This window comes from Abramis brama (assembly GCF_963993115.1).
Source record: "Abramis brama genome assembly, chromosome: 23".
NCBI classification, from domain to species: Eukaryota; Metazoa; Chordata; class Actinopteri; order Cypriniformes; family Leuciscidae; genus Abramis; species Abramis brama.
In genome coordinates, this window is record NC_139985.1 from 2,795,483 (window position 1) to 2,818,491 (window position 23,009).

Consider the following 23,009-nt stretch of genomic DNA (forward strand, 5'->3'; position numbering starts at 1 on the left):
ACACCAGTTTTAAATTGCTCATTATTCTGACATTAACCTCAGAACCATTATGCGGTTCGTGTGCTGCTGCTTTCTGCCGGCATAAAGTTTGAGAAAACCATAAAGCAGAAATACACTATACCGTTCAAAGGGTTTGGGGTCGATATTAAGCAGCACGACTGTATTCAATATCGATAATAGTAAGAAATGTTTCTTGAGCAGCAAATCAGCATATTAGACTGATTTCTGAAGGATCATGTGACACTGAAGACTGATCACAGGAATACATTATACTTTAAATTTATTAAAACAGAAAACCGTTATTTTCAATTGTAATTCACTATTTTTAATGTATTTTTGATCAAATAAATGCAGAATAGACGACTTTAACATATAACTTCTTTAAATAGTTTTTAACGATTGTTGTCACATTCTATACTGAGGACGCTTTGAAAATGACTGAAATGAACATATTTTAGCTCCTATAGTCTGATTGGGAGCTTTTGTGCTGTTTGGTACAGATCTATTAATGTGTACTTAAAGGATTAGTTCACTTTCAAAAAAAAAATTGCAGATAATTTACTCACCCCGATGTCATCCAAGATATCCATGTCTGTCTTTCTTCAGTCGAAAAGAAATTAAGGTTTTTGAGGAAAACATTCCAGGATTTTTCTACACAGAATGGACTTCAATGGCAACCAACTATTCCAATGTTCAAAGAAGGTTCAAATGTCCGTCTCAGTGCAGCTTCAAAGTCTCGACACGATCCCAGTCGAGAAATAAGGGTCTTATCTAGCGAAACGATCGGCCATTTTCTAAAAAAAAAAATATATATATATAATATATACTTTTTAACCACAAATGCCTGTCTTGTACCATCTCTGAGATGTGCCATGCATTACATCACGTTGGAAAGTATTATAAGACCCTTATTTCTCGGCTGGGATCGTGTCGAGACTTTGAAGCTGCACTGAGACGGACATTTGAACCTTCAAACCGTTGGTTGCCATTGAAGTCCATTATATGGAGAAAAATCCTGGAATGTTTTCCTCAAAAACCTTAATTTCTTTTCGACTGAAAAAAGAAAGACATGGACATCTTGGATGACATCGGGGTGAGTAAATTATTAGCAAATTTTTTTGAAAGTGAACCAATCCTTTGTACAAATACACACAGTTGTAATTCTTCTCAGTGTGGTTACCTCATTCCCTCCAGGTGAAATCGGGAGTCATTTATCAGTAATGCTCCTTCCTCCTGCAGGGCTCATATTAGATGATGTCTCAACATGTTTCGTTCTATGCGCACAATCATTTTCTTTATTTCTGAGATGTTTACCTTAGTTTGGGGATTTTTCTTCTTTATCATTCCCTCTTTTCCAGGCCGCTTTGCTTTGTCAGGTGTGCTGGGGGGCCGATCACAGTTTTTCACAGTCTCGTCTTCCTCTGTTTCGTGTCTAACACACGTTTGTCTTCTGCTGTGGCTGAATCACTGGGCTGTTAATGTCTTTTCTCGTCCACAGCGCTCTTGCTTTCAGAATGGATCGCACAGACTTGACTAAACATGGAAATGTTTGACAGGCAGATCTAACGGATGCGTTTGTGCCGTCCGCTCTCATTGACTCAGATTTCTCCTCGCTGCCTCACAGGTCACAGATGGCGCGTATATCCCTGCCAACAGTGTGAACGGGACGGGATACAGACCTTTCGATATGGTGATTCCCTTTACGTTTAGGAAGGGGGCAATCACAGGTGAGAGATTTCAAGACACCCCTTAAAGAAAACCCTTTAAGTTCAATTCAAAACACATTTTCAAGGGTTTTCTTAACTTAAGGGGTTTTGTGCTGCTCAATGCAGATCTTCAAACACAATTCATGTCAGGGTCATATTTCACCCCCCAAAAATAAAGCATATTTTTGGATTAAGATATTTTTCATTATGAAACTGTTGTAAACTAAGCAAAATTTCTCCCCTAAATTTTTATTACTGTAATGCAAAAAACAACTTTTTATTCTAGTGAATCATCATTTCAAAGGCAGTACAATATTTATTTATTCTCTTTCTTAAATTATGCCAACATAAAAATAACAAATATCTTAATGGTCCTAAAAATCGTTGTAATTTTTTTTTTTCTCAAGAAAATATGCATGCATTTATCTGTGCATATATGCATGTCTAAATATATACAGGTGAAACTCGAGAAATTAGAATATCGTGCAAAAGTTCATTTATTTCAGTAATTCAACTTAAAAGGTGAAATTAATGTATTATATTGCATGCAAAGTGAGATATTTCAAGCCTTTATTTGTTATAATTTTGATGATTATTGCTTGCAGCTTATGAAAACCTCAAAATCTCGTAAGCTGTAAGCCATAATCATCAAAATTATAACAAATAAAGGCTTGAAATATGCATGTAATCTTTGCATGTAATGAGTCTATATAATACATTAATTTCACCTTTTAAGTTGAATTACTGAAATAAATTAACTTTTGCACGATATTCAAATTTGAGTTTCACCTGTACATTTTTCAACTTTTGAAATGTCATCATGAAAATAATGTCACTCATAAAGCGTTTCATGCTAGTGATTTCCTCTAAATCTGCAGTGATATTTGTTCAAAAAGCATAAACCGAACCCTTAATGTTCGTCCTCCAGGTGAGGTTCACATGCCGTCGGGTAAAACCGCCCAGCCTGAGATCATCGACAACAAAGACGGGACGGTCACAGTGAAGTTCTCGCCCACAGAGGCTGGACTTCATGAAATGCACATTAAATACAACGGCTCACACATCCCAGGTCAGAGTCCAGGTCCACAGCACACCATCAAATCAGTTTAACAACACACACACCTTCATGTCATTATGAACCATTAGTGTTGTTCGTTTCTTTTGAAGTGTTTTTCCATATAATAAAAGCATATGGTGACCTTTTGTTTTATTAAAAAGAGCTTGAACGTTATGCTACACATCTCGTTTTGTGCTGATGAAAGTTAGTGAAATGGGTTCAAAAAACTATTTTTTTTTTCTGTGAACGATCTCTTTAATACTGCCTACTGGAACCTAAGCTTGCATGAGTGTGATTCATCTCATCTGTGTGATGAATGTGCTGACAGGATTTGTTATAAGGCCTTCCGTTGTCCCAGAGATCCATGGGAGTGTGTGTGTGAAGCTTGAGAAGGCTTCACCTTTTGAATAGATTTAAGTTGACTGAGGGCGGACTGGTGAAAGGTCTGATGGGTGACGTCAGGCGTGAGGAATCTGTGTTTGGAGCTGGTGTGTGTTGGGTACAGATCCTCATGTAGGTGCTTGTTTTATGGCTGGAGTTTCATGTTTTCCAGTCGCTGGTCCAGTGCCATCAGTAACCTCAGTAAACATCACATGAGTGTGATAGTCGAGCCTCATCCGATGGATTTGTTTCTCCATATAAGGCAGGAACAATGTTTTATAGAGTTGAATTATTCTGTTAGGAGTGTCTAAATGTTCATGAGGATATCCTGTTAGCATTAACAATGAGCTTGTATAAACATAATGTTTTGAATTGATTTTTCACTACTGCTATTTTTTTTTTAAAATGTATTATTAAAATAACAAACATGGTATATACAACAATACAAGCAGTAGTGAAAAATCAATGTTTAAACAAGCTCATTGTTAATGCGCATATATATATAATCTTTTTAAAATAATTTTATTATTAAAATGACATCCATAGTATATACAACAATACTGCCCATTATATTCATAACCAGGTTTTATTTTAATTGATTCAACTTATTGCTCTGGATTTTTTATTTTATTTTTTTATTGGGTTTTCTTATGGATGTTTTATTTTGTTGCATGTTTGCAAATATTCACAACCTTTAAACAAGCAACACAAAGACACAAGCAACACAGACACAAACAACACAAAGACACAAAGGCAAATTAGTTATATATTTTTTTAATGCGATGATTTAATATACATTAAAAAAAAATTGTGTGAATTGCATGAAAACGGTCCAGGTCATCTTTCACCCCAAAATCAAAAGAAAATAAGACATTATATAAAATGTTTTAAAAGTATAAGATGCATTTCAGAACAAAAACGCCTCTCGGATATATTCATAATTTATAATTCTCCGAACGCTCGTGTGCAGCAGCTGCTCTGCCTCATTGTAATGTTTCCATTCTGTTGTATGTGTGTTTTCTGCTGTTGTATTGAATGCGCTGCATGTTTTCTCCTCAGAGAGCCCTCTGCAGTTCTACGTCAATAACACAAACAGCCCTAACGTGACCGCATACGGACCGGGCCTGGTCTACGGGACCACCAATAAAACCGCCATGTTCACCATCTACACTGAAGATGCTTCCGAAGGTGTGTACAAACACTGGACATTCATGGGTAACACTTCACAATAAGGTTCATTAGTGTTAACTAACATGAACTAACCATGAGCAATACATTTGTTACTGTATTTGTTAATCTTTGTTAACGTTAGTTAATAAAAATTCAGTTGTTTGTTCATGTTAGTTCACAGTGCATTAACTAACGTTAAAGGGTAACTCTCGCCAAAATTGAACCTAGGCTCTTTGTTAATCTACCTGAGTCAAACTTTCGTGTAAAAGCATAATTAGAATGGAAACGCCACTTTTAAGATTGACCGTATTTTCGTTTTAGGTCAAAATCACTATTTTTAAAACACTAAGAAGGCTCGACACAACATCGAAAGTAGTCGATCTCCGAATGCAACGTAACATGAGAGTAAAGATGGAAAGCTCCTAAAGCTTGTTTCCATATAAATTCACGAATATTATTTTATCTAAGTTATCATGCTTTTCATTGAAATTACAAGTTCATGACATTTCCTCATATGGAGTCAGTTCATTCGGAGATCGACTACTTTTGACTGACAAAATTCCAGCCACCGGAAACACTAACTGATAAAGTGAGTCGTACAAAATCGTTCTTTTTAGTAAACTTTGTGTACACAAACAATGTTCTCAATGCTGGAGTTCATGTGTAGAGCCCCAGGTGATACTTCCAGCACAGTTTCATGTTGTGTCGAGCCTTCTCAGTGTTTTAAAAATAGTGATTTTGATGCTATCATAGAAGTGCCCCATGCACTCCCATTCAAAAGGCATTTTAACCTAAAACGAAAATACGGTCAATCTTAAAAGTGGCGTTTCCATTCTAATTATGCTTTCACACGAAAGTTTGCCTCGGGTAGATTAACAAAAAGAGCCTAGGTTAAATTATGGAGAGTTACCCTTTAACAAGATTTTAATAAAGTATTAGTACATGTTGAAATTAACATTAACAAAGATTAATAAATGCTGTATAAGTGCAGTTCATTATTAGTTCATGTTAACTAATGTAGTTGAACCTTATTGTAAAGTGTTACCTATTTGATGTTGGCCAGAAAACTCTAGAAAACATGATGATTGTGTGTTTTGCACCAGGCGGACTGGATTTGGCCATTGAAGGTCCGTCGAAGGCTGAGATCAGCTGTGTGGACAACAAAGACGGCACTTGCAGCGTCTCGTACCTGCCCACTCTACCCGGAGACTACAACATACTCGTCCGCTATAACGACAAGCACATCGCTGGAAGCCCCTTCACCGCCAGGGTCACAGGTACACATCTCTGCTTCACGTCTCTCCTCAGAACTTGACATTTGTTGACCTGATTTTGCTTGAATTTGACTCTTATTTGATGAATTTTGTCTCTGTTGTGTCGATTATTTTGGTAACGCTTTACAATAAGGTTCATTAGTTAACAGTAGTTAATGTATTAACTAACATGAACTAACCATGAGCAATACATTTGGGTAATACTTTATTTTACAGTGTCCTTGTTACATGTTACATGTACTTACCATAGTATTAACAGTAAATTATGCATAATTACATGCAACTAACCCTCAACCAAATCCTAATCCTACCCTAACCCTATAGTAAGTACATGTAGTTAATTAATATTACTCATTACAGTATAATTATATACATAACTACTAATGACACCTTAAAATAAAGTGTAACCTACATTTGTTACTGTATTTGTTAATCTTAATGTTAGTTAATAAAAGTACAGTTGTTTATAGTTTGTTCATGTTAGTTCGCAGTGCATTAACTAATGTTAACATGCAACTCTTGATTTTAATAATGCATGAATAAATGTTGAAAGTAACATTAACAAAGATTAATAAATGCTGTAGAAGGCACAGTTCATTATTAATTCATGTTAACTAATATGTGACCCTGGACCACAAAACCATTCATCACATGAAAGCTGAATAAATAAGCTTTCCACTGATGTGTGGTTTGTTAGGATAGGACAATATTTGGTCGAGATCCAACTATTGAAAATCTGGAAACTGAGGGTGCAAAAAAATCGAAACATTGAGAAAATCTCCTTTAAAGTTGTTCATTTATGTTCACGATTGTGCTGCATTCACTCACAGAAATACATGTTTTATATATTTACGGTAGGAAATTTACAAAATATCTTCATGGAACATGATCTTTACTTAATATCCTAATGATTTTTGGCATAAAAGAAAAATCGATAATTTTAACCCATACAATGTATTGTTGGCTATTGCCACAGATATACCCGTGAGACTTGAGACTGGTGACGTGATCCAGAGTCACATATAGTTAAATAATGATAGCTATGAACCTTATTGTAAGGTTTGTAACAGTCTGTGTTGTATAAAGTGCTGTGTAAATGAAGGTGACTTGACTTTGCAGAAGACAATAAGAGGAAGTCCCAGGTGAAGCTGGGCTCCGCTGCAGATTTCTCTCTGGATATCACGGAGACGGATCTGAGTCTTCTCTCCGCAAGCATCAAAGCCCCTTCTGGTCGCGACGAGCCGTGTTTGCTCAAGAGACAACCCAACAACCACATCGGTACGTCTGGGATCTGTTCACTAATTCTTTTTGCAAACTATGAATTTGGTTTTGGATAACACATGGTTGGTCATTTCTTCTTCAGGCATTTCCTTCATCCCGAGAGAAGTCGGGGAGCACCTGGTGAGCATCAAGAAGAACGGACAGCATGTCCCGAACAGCCCCATCACCATCATGGTGGTCCAGTCTGAGATTGGAGACGCCAGCAGAGTCAAGGTCTTCGGACAGGGGCTGGTGGAGGGAAACACCTTCGAGATGTCCGACTTTGTGGTGGACACAAGGGAAGCTGGTGAGAGATTGATTGATTTGATCTTTTATATATATTTAATCAATTTATTTAATCTTTTTTTGATTTTTTTAAATTTTTTTAAAATCTTTTTTAAATCTTTTATTATTTATTTAATAACTAAAATAGATTTATTGTTATTATTACTATTGTTATACATAAACTTTTACATAAAGATTATATTTTATTATAATGTATAATGTAATAAGAATTATTTTATATATATATATATATATATATATATATATATATATATATATATATATATATATATATATATATATATATATATATACAGATACATATACATATACATACACATATACACATATACACATATATATATATATATATATATATATATATATATATATATATATATATATATATATATATATATATATATATATATATATATATATATATACACATACACATACACATACACATACACATACATACACATAGTAAATTATTTATTACATTTATGTTTTATCTTTATTTAATAACTACTACTATTATAATAATAATAATATAATTCTATATTATATATTAATGTTAATGATTTATTTTATTATAATTATATTTAATAACAGCTTATTTATTATTATTATTATTATTATTATTATTATTATTATTATTATTATTATTATTATCATCATCATTTGTATTTAATAACTAAGATATAATTATAATATTGTATTGGTAAATAATTATGATATAATTTTTAGTTTTATATTATATAATTTTATAATATAAACTCATATTATAATATAAAATCTATTTAATACAAATAATGTTATCTTTATATGATTATTATTATTATTATTATTATTATTATTATTATTATTATTATTATTATTATTATTATTATTATTATTATTATTATTATTATCTGTATTTAATTTATTTGATAATGTAGTTGTAGTAATAATAGTAGTAATAATAATAATAATAATAATAATTATTATTATTATTATTATTATTATTATTATTATTATTACTACTACTACTACTACTACTACTACTACTACTACTACTACTACTACTACTACTACTACTACTACTACTACATTATCAAATAAATTAAATACAGATAATAATAATAATAATAATAATAATAATTGGATTATTATTATTTATAAATAAATTGCTTTCATTCATTACATTACATTGACGTCCTAAACCCCTCCTTGAGCCATAGGTAGAGAAGGAAATATCATAGATTGGAGAGTGGGCTATTTTCACTAAGCAACCTGAACTTGAATTAAAAAAATATATATATTATTAACTTCTTTCCTAAAAGCAGGTGATATAAACATTTCCCACAAATCAGAGGCTTCAAATGTGAGCTGACAGAATTCCTCCTCATTCCTCAGCAGTGATGCACTCTTGTCTTGAAGGATTTGAGGTTATAAACATCAAGTTCCTCGCTGTGGCATTTCTCCTTCATAGCAAAGATATTACCATTAAATGTAGAGCTTGACTTCTGTTCAGCGCAGCTAACCTTCTGACCCGCCTAACCGAACGACATAAGCGCTAAATAAACCTCGTCTGCTAAAACGTCTGGCCCTTAATGATGTTTTTTCAAGCTCTCCAGTTCACTTAATTGCTAAGAATATAATCCAAACAGGTTGTGTAAAGTGGCTCAAGGGTGGAAATAAAGGAAAATTGGGGTCTTAATTGGCACCACAGCGTCAAATTATTCCCACTTACCCAAAGAACTTCAAATATTTATACAATTAGTCCTTCATATAAAGTATATCACACACTTTTTAACCTGTCATAACAAGTCTTGTGCAATCAAATGCTTATATTTCTCATGCATCAAGTCAGCGTTTGTTTATTAATGTTAATGCATGTAATCCAGTGTTTCCCAGCGCTGTTCCTGGACACACACCAACACTACACATTCTCAAACTCTTCCTAATCAAACACACCTGATTCAACTCATCAGCACGTTAGTGGAGACTCCAGGACCAGACATATTTGGGTCAGATGAGGGAGACGTGCAGAATGTGTAGTGTTGGTGTGTGTCCAGGAACAGTGATCTAATCTATGGTATTCCTGAATGGCATATCTGTGTGTTCACAGGTTATGGAGGTTTGGCGTTGTCCATTGAGGGTCCCAGTAAGGTGGACATACAGACTGAAGACATGGAGGATGGCACATGTGGCGTCTCATATTGTCCGAGTGAGCCGGGCACCTACATCGTGTCCATCAGGTTCGCAGAAGAGCACGTCCCTGGTAAGAGGCTTACATGCTCAAAGCATCATTCAAACCTTCTATAGGTTTTATAATGTGGTCCAAATATGGCGTACATCATGTTTACACATTATTTGGCAAAAGACAATATTCAAAATGGAGTAGCGTACAGTATATACTGTACATTTCCTATTACATTCCTATTACAACTGTGTATAATGTTACAAAAGATTTCTATTTCAAATAAACGCTGTTCTTTTTCTATTCATTGAATCCTGAAAAAAATCTAATAAATTTCAACATTGGTAATAATCATAAATGTTTCTTGAGGAGCAAATCAGCATATTAGAATGATTTCTGAAGCATCATGTGACATTGAAGACTTGAAAAATTCAAGCTTTGATCGTTGGAATTAATTACATTTTACAATATGTTCACATAGAAAACAGCCATTTTAAACTGTAATAATATTTCACATTGTTACTGTATTTTTGATCGAATAAAAGCCGTCTTGGTGAGCTGAAGAGACTTCTAGCATGTGACTTACTTTTTGTTGCATGTCTGTGTTTGCAGGAAGTCCGTTCAGCGTCCGGGTGACCGGAGAAGGTCGTATCCGCGAGAGCATCACTCGCCGTCAGAAAGCAGTGTCTGTCTCTAGTGTTGGAAGTGTGTGTGATCTCAACCTGAAGATCCCAGGTATGAACTTTCCCAGATATACAGCTGTAACCTTAAAGGGGTGGTTGATTATGATTTGACTTTTCTAACTTTAGTTAGTGTGTAATGTTGCTGTTTGAGCATAAACAACATCTGCAAAGTTACAACGCTCAAAGTTCAAAGCAAAGGGAGATATTTGCTTTTAAAGAAATCGCTTTTTAAGGACTACAGCAAACGGCTGGTAGAGACTACATGACATTCCTCCCGGGTTAGTGACATCACTATCTCAAAAATTTACATAATCCCCGCCCCCGGAACACGATTTATAGATTATCAAGACAGAATATGCTAATCAATAACTAGAAGATAACTACACATAAGCTTCATAAATTCATCAACTAGGGTTAGAAATGTCCTGTTGCTTCTACATGTTGTCACTTCTTGAGTCTCTCCATCATTTTCTGACTCCGGTTTGAACATAAAAGGCTAAAAGTTTTTGAAATTTTCAGTGCGTGTGTGTGAGTGCAAGCTCTTGAAGCTCCGCCCCCTGTGCCGGGAGCAGCAGCTCATTTCCATTTAAAGGGACAGACACAAAAACGATGCGTTTTTGCTCACCCTCAAAAAGTGACAGTATTAACATGCTATATAAAAATATCTGTGGGGTATTTTGAGCTAAAACTTCACACACACACTCTGGAGACATCAAAGACTTATTTTACATTTTGTGAAAAGGGAATTATACCACCCCTTTAATATCAAGTCAAGCGGACATCTATCCGCATAAAGATTCATCTTAGAATCCGAGGTTGGAGTTTTAATGTGCATTAGGCGTGAATTATTTATCATTTCAGCCACTTTATGTCAAGGCTTGGTTTATAGGTTTGTTTAATACGCTGTAGCTCAATCTCCGACAGGAACGCCAGCCAAAAAAAGCACGAAACAAATGGATGTGCAGTTGTTTGCAGGCTCACGTCATGCGTTAATGCATTGAGTCTCCATACGTGAGTAGAAACACATGGCTCTCTGAAACAAGACATCATATACAGGTGGAGCTGAACGTATTGAACTTGGACGTGGCTTTAGGTCTGATTTCCCCTCAGACCGGCGCAGATGTTGTTGCTCGAGTCCGTGTTGTGTGTCTGTGCTACGTGCTGCGTTAATGCTAGCTAGTCTTGAGGGAAACGCGGAGGCGATTTGATGGCGGAATAAAGTTTGCTAATACTGCACTTCCAGTAGGGGTCTTGGTGTAGTCTGAAATGTCTTTTTGTGTGCACAGTTTTCCCTTATTGTGTTTGAAAAGTAATGCGAACAAGCACAAACTTTTTTTTTAAACGAAGATGTTAGTCGTCATTTTCTAGTGCAAGTGACAATATTCTTCAAAAGAGACCAAAGGGCGGTTCAAAAATTACTTTAAAATGCAAAAATGTTTCACAATAGATGTGAATTTTATTTTTTTAAATAATTAGTAGTTTAAAATAAGTAGTAATTATTTATTTTAACGTTAAAACAATCTTATTTTATTTTTTATACATTTTCTGAATACATTTCATTCAATCCGATAAATGATAGATGTGAGCTTTGTTTGGTTTTGGTTTTTGATTTATTTATTTTTTCTTAAACAATTTAATATGATACTTTATGAGGGTTAGATTGAGGTTTAATAGATGTCAATTTACCATTATGCTTTTTTTTATAATACCTTTCACACAAGTAAATTTAGTTATTTTGATCAAATAAAAAACAAACAATAAGATACTGCTACTTCTGTTTTAGAAAATGACAACATTGGCGTTAATGTTTAGCGATGGTTTGTATTTCACATTAAAGAACGCTTCAGTTTTGGTGTGAATAGGCCTTTAGTTGGGTAATTAATATCCAAACCTGGATCATGCAGACGACTTCCATATGTGAACCATGTCCTGGTTAATGATGTCACGGTGTAGCGCTGATCTAACCCAGGACACACTGATCGTCACACACTGTTGGGCCTCTGACCTCATACACACTCTTGAAATGTTCTCGTGAGATTCAAAGACATAAAGAGCGGAATAACGTGTATAAATGACCAAAAATCAGACATGGGTCCTCATTTATATAGACGTGCGTATAATGATCCTAAACTGTTCCTATGAAGGATTTATGCATAAAAATGTTCATAAATGTTCATTATGGTCTGAGAACCCTATTGGAATTGCTGTTTATTTTAGTTATGTAATTTATTACAGAGTAGTTTCAAATGTTGCTCATTTGCAAATATATCAAACACTGGTAACACTTTACATTAGTTAACATTAGTTAATCATTAACAAAGATTAATAAACACTGTAACAAATGTATTGCTCAGTGTTAATGTTAGATAATAAAATTACAACTCTTCATTATTAGTTCATGTCAGCTTAGGTCAAATAAATAATATTAACAGATACAACTTTTGATTTTAATAATGTATTAGTACATTTTTAACTTTATATTAAGTATTTTTCATTGTTAGTTAACTAATGCTAACGAATGGAACCTTAACCTTAATAGTACCAATATATAAATGCCTACTAGATTAATCTACATTTTCATAATCCATGTTAAATGAATTGAATCACTGGTATATGAGCACCAAAAGGGTGTTTGAACATTTTCACGTCAGTTTCTGTTTTTAATAAATCCCAATTTGTTCCTCACTTCTGATGTAGGATCAGATCTGTGGTATTTAGGATTAAATTTGATCGTACGTGCGTCTTATAAATGAGGCCCAATGCTTTTCCTGTTCTTCCTTCTTTTCCCCACTTTACTGTTTTTCTGACCTGTTCTGTCCTGTATCTTTCCTCTCTTTCTTCTGCGTCTACCGCTTTCAGTGACCTGGTTTCTTCTGGCTTTGGCTCGTGAGTTGCTCTCACGCGGCGTCTATCGCTCCCACTGCTCTCTCCGGCTCGGGGTCAAAGGTCAGGCCGGCTCAGGGTCTCCTCGCCCTCTGAGGTCGACGCGCTTCACCATGGGCAGAGTGTGGGTCACCCGGATTGGCTCGGCACCCCTGAGAAGGCCCTCTGGAGGGCTGGAGGGTGCGTTGTAAGCGCTGGGCATGTGGACGACGAGGTTGGCAGAACGCGCTGCTCTTGATGTGTTTGCATGAACGAGAGCTGCTTATTTTGCTCATCACAACTCCAGAAAATGTTCATGTTATTTACACATCGTCATGTCGTTGCAAACCTGAATGACTGAATGATGTTCGTGCTGCTGTCGGTGTTTTTGTGCTGCATGTTATAAAGAAAGTCATACAGATTACAGTTAGTAACCATTTAAAATAAGGTCCCATAAGTTAACATTAGTTAATGCATTAACTTATTCATTAACATTTTGCATTTTAGTTAATAAAAATACAACTGTTTGTGAGTTCATTTTAGCTCCGGTCCAATAAATATTAACAGATTCAACTTTTGATTTGAATAATGTATTAGTAAATGTTGAAATTGGTGCATTCAAGTGTTCCTGGGAAGTCCGTATTTATGAGTTGTAATTATGACATCAAGTGCGTTCAAATCACTTTCTACATAAAATTCAACAAGATTTTTTTAAACTCTAAATCTATAAAATGAGAAATGTTTTTGTTCTTTCCTACTTTACTTGAACACCCCATAACATTGAACTAAGTTTAATAAATGCTTCTCTTTTTTCGAAGTAGTCTACTAACCTACTAGTCTCAAAGGTTTGGAACAATTAAGATTTTTTTTTTTTAACGTTTTTAAGTCTCTTCTGCTCACCAAAGCTGCATTTATTTAACCAAAAAAAAGTCAAACAGTGAAATTTTATTACAAAATTTGTCTATTTGAATTAAACATCAAATCATCATATTAGAATGATTTCTGAAGGATCATGTGACTATGAAGACTGGAGTAATGATGCTGAAAATTCAGCTTTGATCACAGGAATAAATTACATTTGAACAAATATTAAAAAAATAAACGTCATTTTAAATTGTAATTTTTTACAAAAACAAAATCTCAACAAAAAAAAATCTTAATTGTTACAAACATTTTACCGATAGTGTATCTTTTTATTTATTTATTATTAGTTCATGTTATCTCATGTAGTTAACTAATGTTAACAAATGGATCCTTATTGTAAATTGTTAGCATTTCCTTTTCGGCTGAACTCTCCTTTAATAAACCTGAGTGCTGGAAGTATCATCTCTACTGAATGTTGCTTGCAAAACCTTGAGAAAACACAGACGTCAGAACAGCTGAGCGACCGTTCCTCCATATCTCTCTCTCTGAATCCTTCTGCTCTGTTCTCCCCAGAAATCGACATTCAGGACGTCTCTGCGCAGGTCACCAGCCCGTCGGGAGCCACGGAAGCGGCTGAGATCGTGTCTGTGGGAAACCACACGTACTGCGTGCGCTTCGTGCCTCACGAGATGGGCGTCCACACGGTCAGCGTGAAGTACCGCGGGCAGCACGTGCCGGGAAGCCCCTTCCAGTTCACCGTGGGTCCGCTGGGAGAAGGCGGAGCCCATAAGGTGCGAGCGGGCGGGCCGGGTCTGGAGAAGGCCGAGGCGAGCGTGCCAGGTATCTACACCGACAAAATGTTTATTACAATTTGGTCACACTTTAGATTAGGGTCCAATTCTCACTATTAACTATGACTTTTGCCTCAATAAACTTCTAATTACTGCTATTTAATAGTTAGTAAGGTAGTTGCTAAGTTTAGGTATTGGGTGGATTAAGGGATGTAGAACATGGCCATGCAGAATAAGGCATTAATATGTGCTTTATAAGTATTAATAAACAACAAATATCCTAGTAATATGCATGCTAATAAGCAACTAGTTAATATTGAGAATTGGACCCTAAACTAAAGTGTTGCCTAAAATGTATACATTATAAAAAAAATTTGATCTAATTTAAAATTTGTTTTAATACTTTTTAATTTTCATTTTAGTTCAAAAAGGTGGAAAAGGATAAAAAAATCTTTAAATGCAATCTTGAAATAATATATAATTTATTATAAATATAATTAATTTTAATTTAATTTTACATTTTATTTTAATATTTAAATTTTAGAAAGAGAAAAAAAACCTTTCACTCTTTACACCATTTTTTTTTTGTTCTTTACCATGAACTCCATTAAGAAATATTTAATTACTCACCAGATGTTTATGGATAGTGATAAAATGTTAAGTAAAGTTTTATACATTTTTTAAAAATACATTTTATAAAAAAAATTATACTGCTTGTAATTTAATTTCACCATTTATTTTAAATATATTTAAAATATATTTAAGAATATATTATATATTTATATGTGAATATATTTAAATGTCATCTTGAAAAGAATCGTAATGGTCCATTTAAGGCTTAATTTTTCATTCTGCAAATGCAATCCATTTTTCCAGTTTATTTTCTGTTGAATTACGACCGTCTTCGTGAACTGTGAATAACACTGCTGGAGACCCACAGTGTGTTTCTATAGATCTAATAATGTTGTCCCTGATCTCGTGTAGCGGAGTTTAATGTGTGGACGCGAGAGGCGGGCGCTGGCGGTCTGTCCATCGCTGTCGAGGGTCCCAGTCGTGCAGAAATCTCATTTGAGGAAAGGAAGGATGGATCATGTGGCGTCTCCTATGTAGCTCAAGAACCTGGTATATTTATATGCATACACACACATGACCAATGCCTTTCCGTCCTGTGCTCCTTTTAAAATGTAGCTCAAGAACCTGGTATATTTATATACATGCATACATAAAATGTTTTTAAAATGTTCTCATGTGATTTGAGATCTTGTATCGCTTCATTTAATGCAGATACTGTGTAATATACCTCCGTAACTCATCTCGAAACTCTTTGCAGGCGACTACGAAGTGTCTATAAAGTTCAACGACGAGCACATTCCCGACAGCCCGTTCCTGGTTCCCGTGTGCGCTCCCGAAGACGATGCCCGTCGACTCACTGTTACCAGTCTTCAGGTGAGACATGAGGGAACATCGACACACAGATTCATGTCCGCAGCTATCAAAGATCAGCTACTCAATTCTCAGACTTCCCAACGTCACTTTTACAGTGGAAAACTGTGAAACTTAACTGAATATGGAAGTTTTCTATGTAACGACACATGCTTTCCCTTAAATATGTTATATAAAGTTAACGTGCATACTAGTGAGCTACATCGCTGTCTACATAGGCAGCTCACTTCTAATGACACTCGTATTTGTGTGAAATTAGATGTTCTTCATAGATAGCAACGCAAATAGAGCGTTTCATATGAAGTGCACCACCATTCAAGAGTTTGGGGTCTGTAAAAGTCTCTTCTGCTCACCAAGACTACATTTATTTAATCAAAACGGTAATAGTGTGAAATATTACCAATTAAAATGACTGTTTTCTATTGTAATATGATTTAAAACGTCATTTATTCCTGTGATCAAAGCTGAATTTTCAGCATCATCTTCAGAGTCACATGATCCTTCAGAGATCATTCTAATATGATGATTTGATCCTCAAGAAAAGTTTCTTATCATTATTAATATAGAAAATATTAATATTTTTGAGGAAACCATGATACATTTTTTTCAGGATTCTTTGAATAAAAGTTTTTAAAAAAACAGCATTTATTTGAAATAGAATCTTTTTTAACAACGTCTTTACTGTCATTTTTTATCAATTTAATGCATTCTTGCTGAATACAAGTTAATTTTTTTCTAAAAGAAAAAATCTTTCTGACCCCATACTTTTGAACTTATCCAAGTAAAAATACTAAAATACTTAATCTAACATTAAAAATACATCCTGGTTTACCACCTATGTCTAAATCAGTCCTTATTATGTTCTTGATGCATTCTGAGTGTTGCGATAGCAATCCACTCCACTATATCAAAGAGCAAAACTAATTTCCTAAGGGATAAATAAACTAAACTAAAACTAAACTAAATATCAAGTCTCAGCTGAGTGATAAAGAAAGAAACATGAGATTCTGTCTGTGAATTTGGCTCAAACGAGGGATGTTAGAAGGCAGCGTAATGTTGCGGTCTACCTTTTAGACCAGGCTTCACATCAGAAGTGCACACGTGATGGCTTGATGTTGTCTAGATAGGCAGCTCACTACGTTTTGTATCGGGTTTATCCAGTGAACTCCTCTTTGAATAGCTGTCGGACATCACTCGTCTTTCTGTGGCTGTTCTGGTGTTTCTCTTGTGTTTCATTTAAAGGCTTTTAACAGACTCAACCGTAGTAAAGCTCACTGTGGGATCAGTTGAAGCAGAGAGAGGAAGACGACACCGACTGCTAGAAACCTCCATCCAACCGTATCCCATTATTCCCTGTAGTTTAGCAAACCCTTTAGTTCTCATTTTCTCTCTTGTCAAATTGTCAAATCTCTCTCTCTCAGCTTTAGCTGATCTTAGGTGAGGCCAGGTGAGATTATCAACATATAAACATGTCATGTGTTTTAAGCATTTTATTGCTTTTATTGCTTTTTTTGTTGCATTTGTTTTTTTGTTTGTCTTTGTCTTTAGGATTATGCACAATGTTTAAAACGTATAAATACACCTTTTATACTGTACCACCATAAGTTTGGGGTCAGTAAAAAAAATTATTTATATTTTTGTGAAAGAATTTAATACTTATATTCAGCAAGAATGCATTAAATTGATCAAAAGTGACAGTAAAGACATTTTATATTACAAAAAGATTCTTATTTCAAATAAATGCTGTTTTTAACTTTCTTTCCATTTATAGAATCGTAAATATTAAGCAGTTTTCAACATTGATAATAATCAGAAATGTTTCGTGAGCAGCAAATCATCATATAAGAATGATTTCTGAAGGATCATGTGACACTGAAGACAGTTCTTTTAAATTGTAATATTTCCCTTTTTTTAACTGTATTTTTATCAAATAAATGCAGCCTTTATGAACAGAAGAGATTTCTTTCAAAAGCATGAAAAAAAACGCACCGACCCCAAACTTTTGAACAGCAGTGTATGTGCATCAACAGTCTTTCCCAGAATGCACTGGCTCCAAATGCAGGTCTAAACTGTTGGTTCACTAATGTAGGAGTCGGGTCTGAAGGTGAACCAGCCCACATCGTTTGCAGTGCGTCTGAACGGGGCGAAGGGCAACATCGACGCCAAAGTTCACAGTCCGTCTGGAGCGCTGGAGGAGTGTGTGGTGTCTGAACTAGAGCAAGGTGACATGATCATGAGCTTATGAACTCTTCAGCAGTGATGCATTTCACACTTTAAATCATTTTCTGGTATAACTAAAAGTGAAAGGACTTTATAATTATTTGAACATGAAACTGCATTTACAACCCATTTTGCATGACATTCCACTCGAAAATATTTGATGAAAGTAAAATGGTTTGTGAAGGGGTTTTCATTCTGACTTTAATTCACAACTGTGTTTGATAACACTACAATAAGATCCCATTATTAAAGCATTAAATTACAATGAGCAATTCATTTGTTACAGTTTTTATTTAATGTTAGTTTAACTGTTCATTGTTAGTTCATGTCAGCTCAGGTCCATTAAATATGAACCGATACAACTTTTCATTTTAATAATATATTAATTAGATTGTCGAAATTAACATTAAAGGGGTGGTATAATTCCCTTTTCACAAAATGTAAAATAAGTCTCTGATGTCCCCAGAGTGTGTATGTGAAGTTTTAGCTCAAAATACCCCACAGATATTTTTATATAGCATGTTAAAGTTGTCACTTTTTGAGGGTGAGCAAAAACACACCGTTTTGTGTCTGTTCCTTTAAATGCAAATGAGCTGCTGCTCCCGGCACAGGGGGTGGAGCTTCAAGAGCTTGTGTCCTGAAAATTTCAAAAACTTTTAGCCTTTTATGTTCAAACTGGAGTCAGACAATGATGGAGAGACTCAAGAAGAAGTGACAACATGTAGAAGCAACAGGACATTTCTGAATGGTTAGTTGATGAATTTATGAAGCTGATGTGTAATCTTCTAGTCACTGATTAGCATATTCTGTCTTGATAATCTATAAATCGTGTTCAGGGGGCGGGGTTTATGTAAATTCTAGGGTTGGTGATGTCACTAACCCAGGAGGAATGTGGTGTAGTCTCTACCAGCCGTTTGTTGTAGTCCTTAAAAAGCGATTTCTTTAAAAGCAAATATCTCCCTTTGCTTTGAACTTTGAGCGTTGTAACTTTGCAGATGTTGTTTATGCTCAAACAGCAACATTACACACTAACTAAAGTTAGAAAAGTGAATCATAATCAACCACCCCTTTAATAAATGCTTTAGAACTATTTCCATTGTTCATGTTAACTCATGTAGTTAATATAGTTAATCAAGTTTTTCATATAACAAGCATCTTGTATTCTAGTTATAACAAAAACTCAGATTAACCCAGAAATGATGAATTGCATGTTAGCGTTGGACATTGTGCTAGTAGAGCGACTTGTCTTAACTTATACTTGAGGAAATATAGAAAAAGGTATATAATATACAGGCCTTTTTCCACTGTGAATTGAGACCCTGACTCATTAATTTCTTCATTAGTCATTAATTCTTTTAGTTCTCTGGTTAATGTACTCTTCATTTTCCAGACAAGTACGCCATCCGTTTCATCCCGCGGGAGAACGGCATCCACCTCATCGACGTGAAGTTCAACGGGACACACATTCCTGGCAGTCCGTTCCAGGTCCGCGTGGGAGAACCAGGACAGATCGGAGATGCCGGACTCGTCACTGCGTACGGCGCCGGTCTAGAGAGAGGAACCACAGGTAATGCTTTCCACGTTAAACGGACACACATTACTTGCTGGCACAGGGCTAAAAACAATTATGCAGAAATAAGAGCCTGTGCAAGTTTTCCTCTATGCCGTCAGTGTGTTTTCAACACTATGAATATTGATTGCTTGATGTTTCTTTTCACTTGGCACGTCGAGAGGAAGTTACGCTCTCTCGCTCGTGTTGAACGCGCCTCATTGTTTTAGCAAAATGATTTAAACAGAAGGATCTTGGATTAGCTAACCTATTTCTCATGGATCACATCCAGAACAAATGCATGTCTTCATTGTAACTCGTCTAAGAGAAAGTCTAAAGCTCACGGGGGCATTTAGCTCGGCTCCAAAACCAATGCGAAAGGTCGGCAGCATCATTATGCCTCCTCTTAAAGAGCTAGAAATCTATTGCTTTAGTCTGCATTAAAATGCATTGCAGCTGCGTGAGTCTAAAGACAAAAAAGCCACATGGTTGGCTCACAGGAAAGAATAAATTTGGTTTTACAATAGCTAAAAGTGTCAGAGTAGCTTCCATCCTTCCAGCTGGTCACGTCTGATAATGTCAGTGTTAACAGCGCTGGATTGATGTTAGCAGAACAGACGAAAGCTCGTGGTTTATCGTCTCTCAGCAGGTTTGCAGATGCACAGACTGTACAGAATAAAACACACACTTTACAGACACACACTTGCATATGCATTACCAGTTTACTATGCAATGGTGCAAATGCAGGAGGTTATCATTGTTTCCATGCATAAAGTCTACTGTGCACAAAGAGAAAGAAAGACTGTAGAAAGAAAAGAGAGATGTTATTATTCTGAACAGTCATTGTGCCGACTTTGATGGCTAACAGGAAGCAGGAAATGAGAATATTGTAGTTGTCATGAAACGGTTCATCATACACAGTCTTAAGTTGTCCTGCTCACATCATATTGACTCTTACATCTCCTCTGACAGGTAACCAGGCCGAGTTTATCATCAATAACACCAAAGCTGGACCAGGATCTCTGTCCGTCACGATCGAGGGCCCGTCCAAGGTGAAGATGGAGTGTCAGGAGTGTCCTGAAGGGTTTAAAGTGCACTACACACCAATGGCCCCTGGAAACTACATCATCACTATCAAATACGGCGGCCCCAACCACATCACTGGAAGCCCGTTTAAGGCCAAAGTCACAGGTGTGTGTGAAACTGAGCTGAACCAGGAGGACCCAGTGCTGGTGTTTGATGAGAACGGATTGAGATACGGTTGTTAGTCGAGGTGTTGAACTCTTCTTGTGGTCTTCAGGTCCACGGCTGGTGAACGTGACGAACGCCAGCGAGATGTCCACTCTGATGGTGGAGTCGGTGAGCAGGTCGAGCAGTGTGAACTCTCACAGCTCGTCTCCCAGAGCCGCCTCTGACGCCAGTAAAGTGCTCAGTCGAGGTCCGGGTCTCAGCAAGGCCTTCGTGGGCCAGAAAGCGGCTTTCACTGTCGACTGCAGTAAAGCAGGTGAGATCTCAGTTTATTACTAGCAAAAATATGTTTATTTTTACATGTATGTGTGTGTGTGTGTGTGTGTGTGTGTGTGCAAAAGATACAAATAACTGGCTTAAACCCATTTTCTGAGGGTGAAAATACTGACGTCCCTTACACTTTTTTGCACAGTACTGTGTATGTATGCGTCTTATGTATGTGTGTGTGTGTATGTGTCTTATGTATGTGTGTGTATGTATGTCTTGTGTATATATGTTAATGTGATCAATTAATAAGAAAAACATTAAATAAAATAACATTAAATTACACGTATGAGTAATTTATTGTTATTTTTAATTGAATACATTATATAAGTATTTTGTTATTAATAATAATTGTTATATTTTATTATTATTATTATTAATTACATTTTATTTTATTGCTGTTACTGTTAATTTTGTATATATAACTTATTTTATCATCATTATTATTTTGAAACCACTCTACTATTATTAATATATTTTCAATATTGTTTTTGTTTATTGTTATTGTAGTAGTAATAATATTAGTTGTTATTAAGTATGTGTGTGTATTTTTCGACCCTCTAATACTTTAACATTTCGTTGCATGTATTTTTCTCCAGGGAAGAACATGCTCCTGGTCGGAGTTCACGGTCCTCTGACGCCCTGCGAGGAGATCTTGGTGAAACACACGGGAAACATGCAGTACAACATCAGCTACATCTTAAAGGAGCGGGGCAACTACATTCTGGCTGTCAAGTGGGGAGACGAACACATCCCAGGCTCCCCCTTCCAAGTCACTGTCCCATAATTCCCTGCGGTTAAACCCAAAACACTCCTGAGAGAGAGAAAGACACTGTAAAAAAATTAAAAATAAATAGAAGGCGTCAGTGACCGAATCATTCAGACCTTCTTCATTTTGTTGAACTTTGCACTTGATCAGGTTTTTGACTGGAATGTGACGCATTATGACGGTAACGTTGACAGCATGTTGTTATGATGCATGAATTGTACATTTCTTCTGTTTGTCGATTTTGCTCAGCATAGCAAGTTTAAGGTTGAGTGTTAAAGTTGAAATGACCGTGTATGAACAAACTGATCAGGGTTTCACACCCAAACGTCTCTTTACTACTGATATTGACTCTAATTGTTCATCTGTTTCTAACTTACTGTCACTTTTAATTTACATATTATAACATTTCCATGTCTGTGTTCGATTCTCACTGCATAAACAGAGCTGTGATGTTTATTAACTCATAAATCAAAGCATCATCCATCTCTTCAAATCAAGCACATCTGTGTACATCTTAACGGTTTCACTGCTACATATTAAATAGTTTAGAGAAGGGGGAATAAATAAAGATGTAACATAAAACAATTTCTGTATATCAAGATCTTAGACTTGCAGAGCCCTCAAGACCAAAAGACCCAGTATTTTCACATTTTATCAGATTTTCTTGCTTTTTGAAGACACTAATATGCAAATGTAACTAATAGATTTATGCAGAACTCTTTTTCATTCTTCAGATCTTCATGTTTGTCTTAATTCTACTAGTTTTGATACTCCAGCGGGGAAGTATTTTGTAAGTGGCAAGGGGCGTATTTTGTATTTAGCCATTGGTGCCTTATTGTGAAACACGCAAGTAGATTTGATGTACATTTGCTTATTAAAATTGACTGGAATAAAGAATTCAGAATCTACAATGTCTCGTTATTTACGTGAGAGTGAGTAAATGATCAAATGTCTTATTTCTTTTTCTTTTTTGGTGAACTGTTCCTTTAACTGTGTGT

General features: G+C 35.5%; 1 protein-coding gene across 3 annotated transcripts in view; it reads left to right on the plus strand.

Annotated features, from left to right (window-relative positions):
• Window positions 1–22,922, plus strand: part of flnba (filamin B a) — an 84,092-nt gene extending 61,170 nt beyond the window's left edge. For 2 of the 3 annotated variants that reach the window (XM_084100539.1, XM_084100540.1), the window contains 16 exons: window positions 1,625–1,727; window positions 2,635–2,775; window positions 4,204–4,332; window positions 5,418–5,591; window positions 6,708–6,866; window positions 6,952–7,155; window positions 9,247–9,399; window positions 9,931–10,053; window positions 14,301–14,567; window positions 15,503–15,640; window positions 15,849–15,964; window positions 18,051–18,183; window positions 19,572–19,748; window positions 20,703–20,921; window positions 21,031–21,234; window positions 21,842–22,922. In XM_084100539.1, the coding sequence (XP_083956665.1) occupies window positions 1,625–1,727; window positions 2,635–2,775; window positions 4,204–4,332; window positions 5,418–5,591; window positions 6,708–6,866; window positions 6,952–7,155; window positions 9,247–9,399; window positions 9,931–10,053; window positions 14,301–14,567; window positions 15,503–15,640; window positions 15,849–15,964; window positions 18,051–18,183; window positions 19,572–19,748; window positions 20,703–20,921; window positions 21,031–21,234; window positions 21,842–22,029 (2,628 nt within the window). In that variant the 3' untranslated portion in view covers window positions 22,030–22,922. Of the gene's footprint in view, window positions 1–1,624; window positions 1,728–2,634; window positions 2,776–4,203; window positions 4,333–5,417; window positions 5,592–6,707; window positions 6,867–6,951; window positions 7,156–9,246; window positions 9,400–9,930; window positions 10,054–12,860; window positions 13,099–14,300; window positions 14,568–15,502; window positions 15,641–15,848; window positions 15,965–18,050; window positions 18,184–19,571; window positions 19,749–20,702; window positions 20,922–21,030; window positions 21,235–21,841 lie in introns of those variants that run through there. The other variant, XM_084100541.1, reaches the window with a different exon arrangement.
• Window positions 22,923–23,009: the final 87 nt, after the last annotated feature.